This window comes from Tinamus guttatus, unplaced genomic scaffold, assembly GCF_059628265.1.
Source record: "Tinamus guttatus ecotype Peru unplaced genomic scaffold, ASM5962826v1 Tinamus_guttatus_pri_ptg000080l, whole genome shotgun sequence".
NCBI classification, from domain to species: Eukaryota; Metazoa; Chordata; class Aves; order Tinamiformes; family Tinamidae; genus Tinamus; species Tinamus guttatus.
In genome coordinates, this window is record NW_028288614.1 from 887125 (window position 1) to 904296 (window position 17172).

A 17172-nucleotide genomic window follows, 5' to 3' on the forward strand; every position below is an offset into this window, starting at 1 on the left:
AGGGGGAGTCAGCAACTCTGGACCAGGTTGAGATCTTCTTATATGAAGCCTGGGCTGGCCTTTTAGCACGTGGACTGAAGATCAAAACTTATCACATTTGCCTCTGTAACATTCCTTCAAAGTGGACTTTAAGGTAAACGATAATAACAATGCTATCCCGTGTCATTTAGCAGGGAAACCTTGCTATTTTAATAATGCTACAAAGGTGGAAAGCTTAAAGCTGGTTGGCTGATGTTGTGTGGAAAGCTCAGTGGCATGCCCTATAAATTGCAAGAAATGAAAGGGACCAGTTTGTTTTTCCATCGCAAAAATGGGCTCCACCAGCTTCCTGTCCTGCTTAGCTCTCCTATTATGTTATGCTTATGGTATCTCTGTAAGTAGACATCAGTTTTCTAGAGTTCCTTCTCAGTTCAGAGACATATTGTACCTTATACAGGCTGTATTTTACTTTTTCAGGTCAAGCACCTCTCCAGTGAAGTTGGTAAGGACTCTCTGAGCTGTTCTGAGTAGTGAAGATCGTTTCTTTTGCTTGTTGTGTGCCACCACCTCTAAATGCGTGATGCTTTTCTGTCCTACAGCACAAAATGCTGATGCTGATGAGATAATCAAAGACATTCCAGAGATAAACCTAGGTGAGTTGATGTCAAAATTTTCATGCAGTCCCTCTCAGAAAGTTGCAAGCAGTAAGCCGAAGCTTTGTAAAAATAGAGAGGCAGGAGATGGTCAGGAAGAGAACATTGTTACAGGAGAAATAAACATATATAATGAAGGGGGCTCCAAATAATCTTTCTCAGACTGTTTTGCATAGACCTTTGAAATTATCCTAGTTTTCAAGGCACTTCAAGACTTGGGTGAAACTGGGGTTGTAGCTCGGCATGAATGAGGGATGCAGATGTCTTCCACTTGAGGCTGTAACATGCTGTATCAGTAGGAAAGGCCCTGGAGTGTAACATTTTCCTTATCTCTATAATATGTTTTTAATAGAGTTTCAAAAAGCAGATAATAGCTTAAATGTTTTGTTGAGCTTATATGAGTAGTCAGGTAATCAGGAGGAAAAGATACAACACACTGTACCTTCTTTCTCTACTTTTTATGCTCTCTAATGCAAATTTCCACATGTCCTTTGATGAATATTACACCATATTGCTTTCTGATTCATTATTACAAATTCCTATGTTCTCCACAGAATTGTGTCATCATGTGACTGTTGCCACTGGCTGATAACAAGCAAGAGGTTATCACACAGGCCAGCAAATTTCTGTCCCCTACAACGCAGCCATTGCTGAGTAGTAAATATTGAGTAGAAGCTGCAGATAAAGGCTGATCCTTCCTTATTCTGTGTAAATATCTGAGAACATAAAGCACATACACATCATAAATAGATTCAATGCTTTATGAATTGAAATACATTTGATACTTCATTTCAGCTAACTTCCATTAAACTGCTTTTCAGCTGCTGGACTGGACCTCTTTCAGGGGGATATCTTGCTCCCAGTAAGTAATGCAAAATGTTGTAGCTATAATCTGTCCTAATTATATTTTCAGCACAAATCAACCCATCTTCCTAAAACAGCACTATCATCATCATCTGTTAATTCTCTTTACAGGACAAACAGCGAAATGCCCTAAGAAATGACATGTACAGATGGAAGTTCCCCGTTCCCTATATTTTGGGTGATAACCTAGGTAAAGCAGATACTTATTAATATTTTAAGTCCAAACACAGGAATCACTGTAAGAAAAGAATTCTTATAGTGATATAGATTTTTTTCTTATAGTGATTCCTCTCCCACATTCAAATTCACTAATAACCACATTCTGCCTTTATCTGAAAACCATATGTCTCTTCTACACTTGTCATAAAAACATATAATTCAGTCAAACTCAATCGCTTTTGGTGGCATGTGTCTATCTATTTTTCACTTATCCGGTGCTGCACTTATCTGAAATACGTTTCCAGATCTGAATGCCAAAGGAGTCATTCTTGAAGCATTTGAAATGTTCCGCCTGAAGTCCTGCATAGATTTCAAGCCATATGAAGGAGAGACAAACTACATATTCTTCATAAAAGGAAGTGGGTAAGGTTTAATTTTGCTCTGCAGAATCAGCTTGGAATTCATCTCATCTTACCTCTGCAGTCTGAAGGTTTTGTCTAGGCCAGCCTCATGCACATGATAGTAAGTTTTTGGGGCCTAGGTTGCCTTAATTCTGCAGATGATCAAAGCACATAGTCCATACTCAAATGATGATGCATATACTTGCTTTGTATTTAAATCTTTTTTGGTATTACTTTAAGTCCACTGATCAAACTGGGACCTTAAATACAGAAAAGAATACTTTATCAGTGAAATCTTTTTTTTAGATGTTGGTCCATGGTGGGAGACCAGCAGACTGGACAGAACCTCTCCATTGGGTCAGGGTGTGACCACAAAGCAATTGTAGAACATGAGATCCTGCACGCTTTGGGATTTTACCATGAGCAGTCAAGGACGGACCGGGATGATTACGTGACAATCTGGTGGGATGAAATTCTTACAGGTTGGTCTTGAACTTAAAGCAGTGCAGACTGATGGTATCTTTCCCCTAGTTTTTAAAGCCTTCTTAAAGATATGAATTCAGTGATATGGGAGCACACCTGAGATTCCCTGTAAATCAGTCTGTAGATGAAGCATGGTTTCCATATAGTTTATCTCACTGAAAGCAAGGACCAATCTAAATCCAGAGCAGCACTCCCTTCCAGTTAGGAAGCTCTTTTGCCCCTTAGTTACAGAACTGTAGCCATTTTGAACAAAATGCTTTCTCTCTCTAAGAGACTGTTTCCTTTCTTGCTGTGCAATGTAAAATTACATTTACTGTCAGGTCTTCTCAAAGTCTGAAATGGTTTTATAATCAGAGACTCAGGTTTTCCAGAAACTTGATTCACTTTGTACATAAAGAAGCTTCAAAGAGACTAGATCAGATGAGATACATAAAATAAGGTTCTCTCCCACTCTCCCCTGCCCACTGTATCTCTGTAGGTCCTTGGTTTCATGTTTAGTTTAATCAGATTTGGTAGCTTTCTGAGTTTCAGCAAGCTCTCTATAGTCCTCCTAGTCCCTAGGCAGTGTTCATTTCTGTCGCCTCTGAGGCCTGTCTCCCTTATAATTTAATAATATAATATTTGAAACAGAGTGAATGGTAGTCTTTAACAATTTCTTAAAGGCCAACTCTTCTCTTGTTCCCAGTAGTAGTGCACTGTGATGCCAAGCTACATGGCCATTTGCACTCACACTTGCCTCTGCCCTGTAACTGCACTCTCTTTTGGGGTGGCTGAGCAGTAGGTGGGATGTGGATATCCATGTTTTGGCAGGCCATGATTTTTATTGTTATGAAAAGCACTAAAACCAATTCACCTTATTTACCAATTTACCAACTTAGTCTCCACTTGAATCATGGTGACTATGATGGTGATGATGATAATCCTTAGAGCCTGACTTCTGGGACCCATTACGCTGTGCTCTGTAACTACCTACCTCTTAAACCAAGTCTTAGAAGGCTGGTTCATGCATTTATTTTCCCATCTGCTTCGTCATTAATGACTTGGAAGCCCAAATTTAATAGCGTGATGATGTTTTTTGACCATAATGCATCTCCATAAACTTCAATGCAAATAGCTGGCTAGTTAGAGAAAAAAAAATCTCTTATTCATGTTCCTGTTGACAGAAAAGCTAATAAACTTATTAGGCTTTGGAGAAAATACACAAGAAAACCTAGGAAATGAAGTTGCCTTCTCACTGAATGGCTTATTTCTTTTAAAAACATCTAAAAGATATTCTTTTCCTGATAAGGATCTTAAAGAACAACATTATTACACAAGGCTGTGTTCTGCCACGATTTTATTCCCAGTTATAAAAAGCAATAGTGCTTGATTAGCAAGATTCTCACCCTTTCTGATAAAAGGTCCATTTCAAGAATCTGAAAGAAAATAATCCGCAAGCTCTTATATAATCTCGAGCCTTGGACTGAAGACCTTTGTGCCTAGTATAGGGCTTTTCAAGAAGGGAAGGGCAGTTGTACACAGAGAAGTAATTGTCCTCTGAGTACAGTCATTTAGGAGAGAATGAACGCAAGTATTTTTCAGAAAAAAAAATAAAAAAAGGTTAATAAAACAAAAACATGCAAGTTGGTGTGGCTGTAGTAATAAAATTAATCTAGGGTAAAACCTCATTGCTTTGGCAATTATTCGTACCATGTTCTTTGCACTGAAGGACAGCAGAGCCTGGGGACACTGCAGAACTGCCGCTCCTGTCCCCTGGGTGGCCTGGAAAATGTTTGCATCATTGTCCACAGAATCTGGCATGGAGTACATTTATCCCTAAATGTGTTCCTTCAGGATGATTACCAGGGACCATTAGACAACCTAATTTGACTTCCAAGATATCACAGGTCTTTACGGCTGCCTTACATTTGGTTTTGAACCTACACAACTCATGTGGGGTGGGAAACTGCAAACTGAAGATGCTTTGTTGTCCACATTACCTCATAAACAAATCACGTGGATTTTGAACTATCTACCAAAAAGCAATTGCTTTGAGTAGATCAATTCCACCTCAGAAAATTGTATCCAAAGAGCCTTGCTAAATCCATTTATTTTCTGATTGCTCTAAGGATGAACCACTTTCATGCTCTTTTTTTTCAGGCAGGGAACATAATTTTGAGAAGTATGATGACAGCTTCATCACTGATCTGAACACCCCCTATGACTATGAATCAGTGATGCACTATGGACCATTTTCATTCAACAAAAATGACAGCATCCCCACAATCACAGCGAAGATACCAGCATTTGATAACATCATTGGACAGCGTCTAGACATCAGTGCCATTGACCTGGAAAGACTCAATCGCATGTATAACTGCAGTAAGTCATAATTTAAAGATGGCAAACTGCTTCCTATGTTTACACTTTAGCCTTCTTGATTTACTTCCCTTAAGTCTCTAAAAACAAAAAAAAATCTTCTCAGGTGCTCTTGAGGCAATACTGAAGAGTACCTGTGGTACAGAGACTTAGACTGTTCATATCTTCCTTGTCCCTGTCCTTGGCTTTGCTGTCATGACTTTTATAACACTCAGTTTGAAAGTCAGCTCATTCCCGTCTTCTCTTCCATGTTGCTCCTTGGGGCTCAGACATGTGGCTGTGTTTTGCTGTTTGTGGGCAATTTCTCTGGCCTCTGGTATGAGGTGAATGCAATTGGGGATTCTCTTTTACTGAAATATAGACCAGATACATAATGTTGTACCTGATATGAGTTGAATCTATAGTTTATCACTCTTTCTGTTTGTTTGCTCCCATGGTTAAAGATATTATCACATCTGTACTTTTTAGCTAGAAATTATTGTCCTCACAGCTCTGCCAACAGGAACATCCACTTGCAGGGAAACTTAGCTGAATTGACCCAAGCTAAATGGATAGACTTTGCCTGAAGTCAATTAAATCATGCTCTTAAACTCAGGCAGACAAGTGAGCCATGGAGGCTGATAATATCCAGAAGTTAAATACAGGAATGGGACGATAAAATCTTTAGTCAACATCACTGTTCACAAAGCAACTGTGTTGTGTGGTGGGATCTTGGTATCTTTATGCAGGGAATCCCTCTGGGAATTAACCTTTTTTTTTTCCCCTTGAATCCTTGTTTTAGGACTTAGATCTGCATTGATCAGGTCTTCTGCACATGATATCTATACTAATACAAACAAAAACCCAAATTAGAGTAGAAATATCCAAAATTTGTTTTACATGGGATACCTCTTTGGATATAAATATGTATGCATTTATTTTTCAGCTTCAACACACACTCTTTTGGACCAGTGTGCTTTTGAGTTGGAAAATATCTGTGGTATGATTCAAGGTACCAGAGATGACCTAGACTGGGTCCATCAGCAGAGCAGTGCTACAGGGCAAGACGACCACACACTTTCTGGGCGTTGTGAAGGTAAAACCAAGTAACAGAGCACCTATCCAAAGAAAACGGGGTAGCCGGGATAACAGTCACTTGTGTGCCTGTGTTGGGCAGTTTGGTTTGAGGTAAGGTTTAGAGAAGTTGTTAAAGATGTTGTCATAGAAATTCCAGCATTGTCTACTCTGAACACAGCAGATTAAATTATTACATTCAGGAGACACTCAGCAGACAACTTAACTGTAATGTTTCTAGCTAAGCAAAACGCTGTTTCCTTTTCACGTGTCTTGGCACTGTCAGTCTGAGTTTATGATCTCTTTAGTGTGATCATTAAGCTTTTTGAAGATAGTGGAATGTTCTCCAGACCAACAGTATAAAAAAGTGAACAACAAACCATTTTAACTAGAGTCCTTTTAAATATAGCCTGGAAGAGAATTTACTGCAACTTTCAAAGTATGAGTAAGAATTATGTTGCTACATGGTAAGAAGTGCATGAAATAGTGCTATTTCATGCACTCATAGACCACTGATGAATGTTGCATTTGCAAAACTAACAATAAGTTAAGCTTAAGGAGTACCTGTTCTGAAGATAGTCATGTTTCATTATAATGTTATTTTAAAATGTTAATTTGACATTTTTCAGAGGAAGAGAATCTCCAAAAGGTGCCGTCAAATCCAGTCACAGTTACAGGTTGTAGTTAGCAAGTGAGAGTAATGATTAAGGAAGGACATGATTTGTCATTATTTAGTCAGCTTTCATGAAACTTTGGTGGAAAAAAAGTATCTAAGTATTGAATGCAAGAATCACAGCCACAAAACCACTCAGTTGTGCTTTTTTAATCTTTGATGAGGGAAGAATTTGACTTGTCATCAGGATGAGAGTCTATTTCCCTTACGTTGAAACAGTCACTGGAAAATAAAACAGAGCCTCAACCTCCCATAAAGCTGGTAGTTATCAATCAGATGTGAGAATGCAAAGTAACTCGAGAAAATCATCTGACATCTTTTACAAGAACATGTTTCTAAACTTTCTCTGGGATATTTATTCTTCTTTCCTCTTCTTTTCTTGATATGATTGTTGTTGAAAAAGACTTTAGTTGTTTGATATTATTACCAAGTATGAGCCTGTTTAAAATAAAAACTTAACCTGCACTTATGCTTTAATATCTAGTGACTCAGCATAAAATATGTAATCATGTTCCCTGAAAGTTAATGCAGAAGGGTAAGTGCCTTTAAGGATCTCTCAAGGGCCTAAATGAATTGTTAGGTTGGGGAGTGCCTCTCCTTTCCAAGGCCTTCTAAGACTCATTAATTCCATCAGGAATTTAGATACTTTTGGAGAACTGCTTTTGCTGCTATCTAAAAAGTAGGGACTAATTTTAGGTTTCTAATACAGATGGACCATATTTTGCTCACACAGTTGCCAATCCCATATTTTTTTATTTTTCCTGGCCTACCTGAGGGAGGGTAGGTACAGCTTAATGGTCAGAGAGAGGACCTAGCAGCAGGGCTTTTGATTTGATCGCTGTAGGCCCTTGCTGAAGTGCCCCAAGACCAACAGTAGTCATAGATCCTACTTTCTTAGCAGTGAAGTGCCTTATGTGTGAATAAAGCAGCCAGGCACCCTTGACAAAGTTTCCACAGCATATGTGTTTAAAGCATTCAACATACCAGGTGGGAGGCAGCAAAGAATATTCCCAGACCTAGTTAGAAGGAACATGAAACACAGAACAGCTGTGAGAGCTCCACTGGCCGTATAGGAGGCTATACTGTGATTATACACCTGCAGGTTGGACTGGTGACACCCCAGGCATTGGACCACGAGAGTCCAAGGAACATGTCCCGAGAAGGGAAAGCTTTCACACAATAGTTAAAAGAATTTCACTTAATAGTGTAATCATCGACTATAATGAATAACTACAGAGCAATGCGACATCGATAAGAAGTGACAAGGTCATGTGATAAGAACGTGTGTGATAAGAAATGTGGGCAATGGTGAGTTAGTGAATGTCAAATGAAAACAAAGGTAAACATAAGGATAAGGGTAGATACTTCAACCCTAAAGATCACTTAAGCGACTTTTAGTGGGGAATTAGTAGAGAGACAAAGATAATTCACAGAGTGACAAAGATGATTAAGGGACTGGAGCATCTATCTTATGAGGAAAGACTTAGTGAGCTGGGCCTGTTTAGCCTGAAGAAGAGAAAACTAAGAGGGGATCTGATCAATATGTATAAGTACCTGAGGGGTGAATGTAGGGAGGATGGGGTCAAATTCTTCTCAGTGGTGGCCAGTGACAGGACAAGGGGTCAGGGGTTGAAACCCAGGAAGTTCCACCTCCATGTGAGGAAGAACTTCTTTCCTGTGAGCGTGACAGAGCCCTGGAACAGGCTGCCCAGAGAGGCTGTGGAGTCTCCTTTTCTGAAGATCTTCCAAACCCACCTGGATTTCTTCCTAGATGCTGGCTATTTCATGTACTTCGACACCAGCTCTGGCCAGGCAGAAGAGGTGGCTGTCCTAGAGTCTCGAATCCTTTATCCAAAGAGGACTGAGCAATGCCTCCAGTTCTTCTATAGGATCACAGGAAGCCTTTCTGACAAGCTGGTCATCTGGATTAAAGAGGACGATGGCACTGGAAATGTTCGCAAAATGAGGAAAATCCAAACCTTCCAAGGTAATTCTGAAAATATAAGGAATATACAAAATACTGCAGGAGAAAAGGTTGATTAATGAGTCCAGGGCTATGACAAAGCAGCTCAGATTTCAGAAGCTTTTCCCTAACCCACCAGAAGAGTATCTTGCAATCCAGCTAGTGATTATGGTATTGCAGAAGCGTGTATGCCAGGAACACTGTGGCTTGTAATAATGTAGCTCATGTGGCCCACAGCAAAAGTCCCTACTTTCCTGATATTATATTCCACCTAACGAAGGGGACCCCAAACTCTGCTGGTATTTTTTCAGTCTGGACTTCTACTGGCTATGATATGATCTGATGCTGGCTTGCTGACATGTAACTATCTGTGCTCACATTACTCAGTAAGAATCCCAGGCTGTTTTTTTTATGTGGCCAGAAAAAAAAATACATGAAATTCTGGAAACAGGAGTTCCCTCTTTGGGTGATTTTGCTATACAGGACAAATCCAGCTACCAAGGGACTATTTATTTCATGTCGAAATCCAAGACGTGATAATCTGTCCTTATAAAGTTGCTGGATTTTCATGGAAGAAGGACAAATTCCTGCAAAACTGATGGTGACACTTGATTCCAACATCCTGGGATACCTCCTCACTTATTCTGTCTTGGCCTTTAGCATCTTGCCCCTTGAATTAGAGACTGTCACTCACTAACATCTGTGTAATTCCTAATGCAATGTGTCCAAGGCATTTAGACGATAACATCTGGTAATGTGAGTACGTTATAATCATAATAGCAACCTAAGGCATGTAGCCTCCAGGACTCTGTAAGAAAAACAATTGTCTAAAAATGCAGCTGGGATGGACGAATGGATGGATGGTTAGGAGTATGCTGCTTTATAACACCACTAATCTTGCGGGTGTTTTATTTTTCTTTTACCAAAGCGGATAATGACAATAACTGGAAAATTGGCCATGTAACCCTCAACGCTCAAAAGAAGTTCCGATATCTCTTCCAAGGACTAAAGGGCGACCCCAGCTCTTCATCTGGTGGGGTTTCTATTGATGACGTGACACTTGCAGAAACACCCTGTCCCACGGCTGTGTGGGTTGTTCGGAATTTCAGCCAAATCCTCGAAAACACATCGATCAGTGTTATTCAAAGCCCTCGGTTTTACAGCCCTGAAGGCTATGCCTTTGGCATAAGCTTGTATCCCCAATCCAGAACCAGTGGCTACAGTCGCGTTGCCTTTCACTTGTGCAGTGGAGAGAACGATGGGGTTATGGAGTGGCCAGCTCTGTACCGCCAGGCTACCCTCACGGTGCTGGACCAGGATCCTGACATCCTGAAAAGGATGTCTGCAAGTCGGAGCTTCACCACAGACACAAGCCAGGTTCTCTCAGGTAAATGGTGTTCGCATGAAAACAAATAAAAAAAAAATGGTGAAAATTAAAGGAATCTGAGCCACAGGCCTGAGTGCAGGACACAAAGTTGGGCAGCTTTGTCTACATTTCATGATTGGGGCCCTTTCCCTCAGAATCCCTGTCTATTAAGGGCCATCTGATGTGAGAAGTGATGCACAGAGGCTTGTTGGTGTTATTATGAAGAATTTAAGGGATATCTGAGTTTATTATGAAGAATTTAAAGGATATCTGAGTTTGACTATCTGAGTTTGACACAATGCTTCTGTGCCAAAGAGTTGCCAAATCCCATTCTGCAGTTTGAGAATGGATTTCCTAGTTTCCAAGCTCCTTTATGTTAGTGCCCAATACAATTAGTGCTATGTCAGCACATGATAGCGCAATGTCAGCAGGGTGGTGTGTTTGAATGCTAATCTAAGATTAATTAAGTTAAAACTATGTTTTGGGAGCTCAGTTAACCTTAATATACATCGTCTGAAAACCTGGGGTTCACACTGTAGCTGTATTCAAGGAACAAAGTATCTGCAAACACCTGTGAGATCAGTCTGCAGCATTTGGAATTTATCTCACTCTGACAGGTAGTCCAGATTTGTTTTTTTTTTTTTTTAGCAGAACCACAGCAATGAACAAAACCCATTAGACTACAAATCACAGGTGCTTAAAAACTGCATGTGAGCACTCCACCATACTTAAGGGGTATCCTTATGCAGGACGGTTAGTTTAGCCCTTGATGAAAGGAGAGCTGTGAAATTTAAATGCCCTCGCATGGGCATGAGAGTGTTTCTAAGCACTTACTGTCACCCATAGTTAGTTCGTGCTCTGTGACTTGTTTGGGCATCTGAGCCGTCAACTTGATTTTGCAGCATAAATCCTGTTTTAACATAAAAGTCATGTTCTATTTCCAGACTGGAAGATTTTATGGTGTCTGTTACTCTCTTTGCAGATGCTAACACCACCTCGATATGGGAGAGGCCATCTCTTGTTGGAACTTTTGATGCCTCATGCAATTGCTATAGAAGTGTAGACCTGGGGTGGAATAGCTTCATATCCCACAGCCAGCTGAGAAGGAGAAACTTCCTGAAAAATGATGATCTGATTATTTTTGCAGAATTTCATGGTAAAGATGCTTTTTCTGCTTCTTAGGAAAAAAAAAAAAAAGTGGATTCACTCTTTTCTACCTCTTTCCTAACTGTCTCTTTTCAATATTGTCTCTACTCTCTAAGTCCTCTTCTACCAGGAAGAAGCCCTCTAAGCCCTCTCAGGAAGAAATTTAAAAAGGAATTGTTTGCCTTATTTCAGGCAATATTGACTGAAGTGTTTGTGAGTTCACACAAATCTAAAGAGCAATGACTTATTGAGGGTTAGCTTCTTAGACATCTTTAAGCACCCTCGATGCTGCTCATCTACATTTCTGTGAACATATGAACATATTAAAAAGCCTTTCCTGCTATGTCCATTTTCAAAAGAGCAGCCACACTTACCAGTTTTCCAAAGCACAGAATGATTCTGATTCACCTAAATAGCTACCATAAATTCAGTATTATTTTCTATTTTGTGCTTTAAATTCGCAGCACTTCTTGTGGCACAGCAAGAGCTCTCTAACGGGTTTATGGGCAAGGAGTATCTTCTGGTCCACAAGGCAGTCCATGAACTTCTGCCATAAAGAATAGTGCACATATTAGTATCAGTCATTGTTATCTGATGTCCTTCTCTCCTCTTTCCTTCTTTGAAAGATCTGCTTCACCTCAATAATACTGAAGTCCCTGTTGAGTCTGCACAATCTGCCATCACGGAAGGCCTCATTCTTGAACGGCAGAAGAGAGCAGCCCACGATATTGAGCCTGCTCAAGACTGGCTTCCTTACCTGCAGGACCCATGTAACCCCAATCCTTGCCAGAATGATGGAGTCTGTGTGAATATGAAAGGGAAAGCAAGCTGCAGGTACCACTGACCTCTCCTCTGTCAGCCTCAATTCTTTTATGAGCTAAGTAACACAGTGTTAAGTATTCAGAGCTACTGTTCTCAAAGAAGGTTTCAGCTACTAGGTTTTTAGACAACGGCAGGAACAAAACACCTCACTGCAGTGACTGTTTTTTACTAGCAGCCCCAGAAACCCCTCCTCTGCAGTGCTTTTCTGGGGATGTAAATGCCTCCTCACTAGGTGGGCACGTTGTGATGAGAACCACTCTAATGGCAACTACCCAGAGACCTATAAGCCTATAGGGTAGAACAAAACACCTGCTACACCCGAATCTGTGGTTTATTTTCCCAGGTGCCCATCAGGACAAGCCTTCTTCTTTACTGGTGAGAGATGTCAGTCAATGCAGGTCCACGGAAACATCCTGGGACTGACAGTTGGTGGAATTGCTGGAACCATTGTCCTAACCATCGTCCTCGTTTCCATGATGGCTAGAAGATAAAGAGCTGCAGGAAGATAAAGCTCAGACCCATATTTTTCAAGAGTTCAAAAGACATCAGTTTGCACTGAAAAATGCTAAAATGGAACTTCGAAAAGCCCCGTCAGGACATGAATGTTGAAAGCAAAACAAATAATCTGTTAACAGTTTATGCCTTAACATGCCTGATTATCTGTCTGGATCTGACCATGGGCAAAGGGTCCAATTACTCTCTGCAAGCTGCTCCAGCCCCCCATGAAAGTTGCCAAACCCATAAATTGTCCAGAGTTATATAACAAATGACCAAAAAAAAAAAATGCAGGCCCTGCTTGTTAATTAATGTGTGCGGTACAGAAACAGAAATGAAGCCAAGTTGCTGCTCTTTATCCATCTGCAACATTTTTGAGAGGAGTTGCCATCACTTCATGAAAGTTGAAAGCATGTATGCCCTCAAGTTCTCTCCGTTTCATTTCTGGAAATGGCCTCAAGTTGTGCCAGGAGAGGTTCAGGTTAGATATCTGGAAAAATTTCTACATGGAAAGAGTAGTCAAGCACTGGAACAGGCTGCGCAAGGAAGTGGTGGAGTCACCATTCCTGGCAGTGTTCAAGGAACATGTAGGTGACATGCTTAGGGACAAGTGTTGAGGGGCTTATGGTTGGACTCTATGATCTCAAAGGTCTTCTCCAACCATAATGATTCTATGATTCGATGATTTGAATCAGGCCCACAAGCAGGGGCACTTGCAGTAGCAGCTAAAGGCCTCTCCCTGTGCTTCTCCTTTGCCCATAGACTCTCCTACCTTCACCAGCCCATCCAGTCTTTGGGATCACAGCGACTGACCAACCTGAACAACTGTTCTTGGACACAGCTGTTGCATGTGGGACATTTGGGAATGGCCACATTCGGGTGAGAGTCAAACTGCCTCCAAGAGCCCTGGCGATGTTTGAGGTGAGGAAGGCACGACTGTCCTGGGCGCTGCAGTGGGTGCAGAGAGACAGAGGGAAGGAGGGTGAGATGACAGTGAGCCAAAAGGGCTCCTTGTGCAAAGCAACCCAGGACTCGTGCTCTCCACCCGAGGGAGAGCTCAGCACAGAGCTGGGCAGAGGAGCCTCCTGCCACCCATGGCCGTCACACTGACCCACTGCCACCAGCACAGACACCTTCTGGCCCAGTGCAGCTCGGGGGCTGCAGAGCTCCTGCAGGCTCCGCTTGACCTTGTGTGCAATGCTGTGCACACTGAGGCTCTGGCAAAGCCTGCTGAGAGTCTGCTCCACACTGAGCAAGACTGCAAGAGGTGAAGCGCTGCCCCATGCAGGAGACAGCTTCACAGAGCAGAGGGCTGGGCACCCATGGGTATCTCCAAACAGCTGCTGCTGCTGCTTACTGCTCAGGCATGGGGACAAGTGTCCTTCAGTTCTGGGGTGCTGGGCCTGCAGGAAAACGGTGTGAAAAAAAAAGAGTTTGAGAGCTTATAGAGGAATGGCTGACAGTCATTCACAAACTCAACCTGAAGCAAGTTGAGGGGAGCCACTTTCACTTATTCCCACTACAATTTCAGTCTCCCTTAATCTCCTTCCAAGTAGCCCCACGAACACCACGAAAGGGGTGTCCAGGGTTCCCGGTCAGCCTCACTGGTGCTCACAACATAGGACAAGCAGTAGTAAGGATTACTCAGTGGCCCTTGCCTTGCTCTTGACTCGACGGCCGCTCCTTTGTGCAGAGATCTACTCTGTCCTTGACAGGCATCAGCAGGCATGAGGTGCTGCTTGGCCTCCCAGTCTTGCTTACTTCACCTTCCCTCAGCCTCCACCCAGGTTACTGCCCACTTCTCCTTCTTTGGAGGTCTCACTCCCTGCTCTGGCTCTTGGCTGTGGGGCTGAAGCAGGAGCGCTGGCAGAGGGCACCTGCTGCCTCCTTGCTGCTGTCCTCACCCTGAGCAGATGCAGGCTTTTTTGTGCTGGGGCCTTGCACCTGCAGCCTGTGCAACTGGGAATCATGGCAATTCCTGCTGGAAGCCTCTCCCCTGCCTGCCCCCTCACTCCCAACCTGAGAAGAAACCTCTGGAGCCAGTGATGATCTGATGCCAGCTTCTTCTTCTCATCTGGACCCAACACTACCACAAAATGCTGCACCAAGGAAGCCTTCTCCTACACACAACAACAGAAGGTGAGCAAACTCTTAAGTCAGCTGCACATAGGCAAGTCCACGGCACCTGAGGGCCTGCCCTCATGTGGAAGCAGCCACTGGTCACTGGCATTGGGAAGCCACTCTCAAATGACTTGAAAATGCTGTGGCAGGCAGAGTGCATCCACCCCGGTCAATATCTGCTCCCTTCTGGGCATGACTTGGGGCACTGCTCCTTGGACTGCAGCCACCCATGGCCGGCTGGGATAGAGCATCACGGTGGGACATGGGACTGAGCAGGAGCTGGGTTCCCAGCAGCGAGAGAGCCTGTGCAGCCAGAGCTGCGTGCACAGCAGTGAGCGTGCAGGCTGCGAGGGCATTAGAACACCAACCCAATGGATACCGGAGAGTGGCAGCATGTCAAGTCAGCAGGCAGCTGGCAGCACGACGTGTTGTGTGCTGCCAACGTGCTGCTGGATCCTTGAGTATTATGCTGGATGTTGCCTTCAAGGAGACACCAGACCCAAGAAAGGCATTTCTCAGAGGGTCCCCATAACACAAACCAGACACTTTCCCAAGCCTCCCATGCAGGCTGCTGCCTGTCCAGACACCATGGCACCACCACAGAAAGAGCCTGCTTGTGTCAGAGCCATCAGGGAGTGCACCGTATGCTGGCAGTTGGCCTACGGGCTTGAGCTTGCAAAGTCTTCATGGCACTGAAGCACAGACGAGGCCAAGGAAGGGAGAGGGCTGGGGGCCACAAAGAGTGAGTCCTAGGTCAGTGCAAAAAAGTTCCAAGACATGTCCAGCATGTGTTGCTCACACACTCTTAAGACCCTTTGTTTTTTGTCCATTGGCGGAGTCCTGGCCCCATGGCCCCCCTCTGCTCTCCACCTCGTTTGGGCACTTGGGGTCTGCTCACTTGGGCTTCCTGCTCCAGAACAAAAGGGAAGCCTGGGCTGCCTCCTCACCTCCTTGCTCCCTCCTGCTCTCACAAGCAAGCACACCTGGCCCACTGACCAGCCTCTCCAGCCCTGTCTGTGCCCAGGAGCTACCAGAGAAGCTGTAGCAGCTGCTTCAGGCAAGCAGAGAGCTCAGTGCCTGGGATGGGGCACCATTATAAAGCCCCCTGCTGAGCTAGATGCCTTCAAAACCAGGGTGCCAGTGTAAATGAAGCCCTGGGCAGGAGTCTTTGGAGCAGAGAGTGATTCCTACTCCCAAAATGCACAAAGCCAGTTGATTTACAGTTAGTTCTGCATGCACGAGGAGCCAGATCCATTAAGCAGAGGACTGGACACCTGGGGCTACCTCAAAAGCAGAACAGCGGCTGCTGCCGTTCACTCATCAGGCTGACGGACAAGTGACCTTCAGTGGTGTTAGGCCTGCAGAAACTGGTGCAACAAAACTGAGTTTGAAAGCTTATGGAAGAAGAGGCTGAAACTCAACCTGAAGCAAGTTGAGGGGACCCTCCAAGTTGAGGAGTGGATTCCCGCTCATTCCCACCACTATTTCACATTCACTGCACAAGAACTCAGGGTGTAGAGCAGGAACTTTACCTTCAGGACCTCATCCCAAGCAAGGGAGGCAGGGAAGGCCAGGAGATCATGGCCATGCTGAAGGTGGAGTGCAGAGCATGAGGCAAGTGTGTGGTGAGGATGAAGGTGGGAATCCACTTCCACTTAAATGGTGGATGCAGCCCAAGGCTGCCGGGGATGAACTCTCCCCACCGCCCTCCACTTGCAAAGAGCTGCTCCATTTCTTCTGCATGGCGTTTCAGGCTCCTGGGTGCTGGTCTGGGACCTGTTGCACCTGGAGGAGACTTCCCCTAAACACGAATCAAACAGACAAGTCTATCCATGAGTCCCTGTGGGTTTCGCACTACCGTATTGCTAAGAAACCCCATCACCACATCAGAGCCCTCTGTTGCTGGTAGTTTAGGTGATGAAGCTCCTGTGAACTTCGGCTTCTAAATGTTGTTGCTGAAATATGAAATGTGAAATCTGAAGGGTTTTGATCCCCGTTTTCTCCAGCAGGTGGCTCCGCGCAGGAGCCGTTGCGGCCGTTGCCAGGCGCCGCCGAGGGCCGTTGGCCGCCGCCCTGAGGGGAAGGGCGGGAGGCGGGTGCCGGCTGCGCCGCCCGGGCCGCCCTTCCCACCGGCGCGGGGAAGAAAAGGAGCGAAAAGGGACCGGTTTGATGGAGGGGAGAGAGGGAGAGAGGTGAGAGAGACAGGGAGAAAGAAGGAGGAGAGAGAGGGGGGAAAGGAAGGAAAGAGGGAGAGGAGAGAGACAGAGGGGTGGGAGAAGGGAGAATGAAGGAGGGAAAGGGGACAAGGAGAGAGTGGGCACACAGAGGGAGGTGTGCCTGGGAGGAATGATGAGGATTAGGACTCCTTATCCTGAAGAAAAAGTGAATTCCAGGCATTCACCTGCAGTCTAGACCCAGGTTTGTGTGATGGAGATGCGCTGAAACCCCAGAGATGAAATGGCTGCAAAGATAAGTTGTGCTGGAGCTCGGCTGTCTGTAGGGGCTCATAATGCACAGTTAAGTGCCTTAACCCTCTGAAAGAGTGGGATGATCTTCTGCAGCAGGTGAAACTGCTTCTTTAGACCGAATGACTGTCCCAAAGTCAAATTGTATGTGGAATAATAAGTGGCTTTTCT

At 44.0% G+C, this 17172-nt stretch overlaps 1 protein-coding gene across 1 annotated transcript; it reads left to right on the forward strand.

Annotated features, from left to right (window-relative positions):
- Positions 1-310: 310 nt before the first annotated feature.
- On the forward strand, positions 311-12483 carry MEP1A (meprin A subunit alpha). Its single transcript, XM_088520105.1, has 14 exons — positions 311-373; positions 457-481; positions 579-632; positions 1454-1494; positions 1608-1686; positions 1961-2078; positions 2363-2538; positions 4679-4900; positions 5823-5972; positions 8395-8610; positions 9515-9973; positions 10935-11108; positions 11725-11932; positions 12264-12483. Exons 1-14 carry the CDS (start codon positions 311-313, stop codon positions 12409-12411), a joined length of 2133 nt encoding a protein of 710 aa, XP_088376231.1. The 3' UTR covers positions 12412-12483.
- Positions 12484-17172: the final 4689 nt, after the last annotated feature.

Excerpts from the sequence above, each read along its gene's own strand:
- MEP1A (XM_088520105.1), top strand. The coding sequence starts at position 311 with ATGGGCTCCACCAGCTTCCTGTCCTGCTTAGCTCTCCTATTATGTTAT. Across the intron at positions 2,539-4,678 it reads GTGGGATGAAATTCTTACAG|GCAGGGAACATAATTTTGAG; the intron begins GTTGGTCTTGAA and ends CTTTTTTTTCAG. Across the intron at positions 4,901-5,822 it reads CAATCGCATGTATAACTGCA|CTTCAACACACACTCTTTTG; the intron begins GTAAGTCATAAT and ends TTTATTTTTCAG.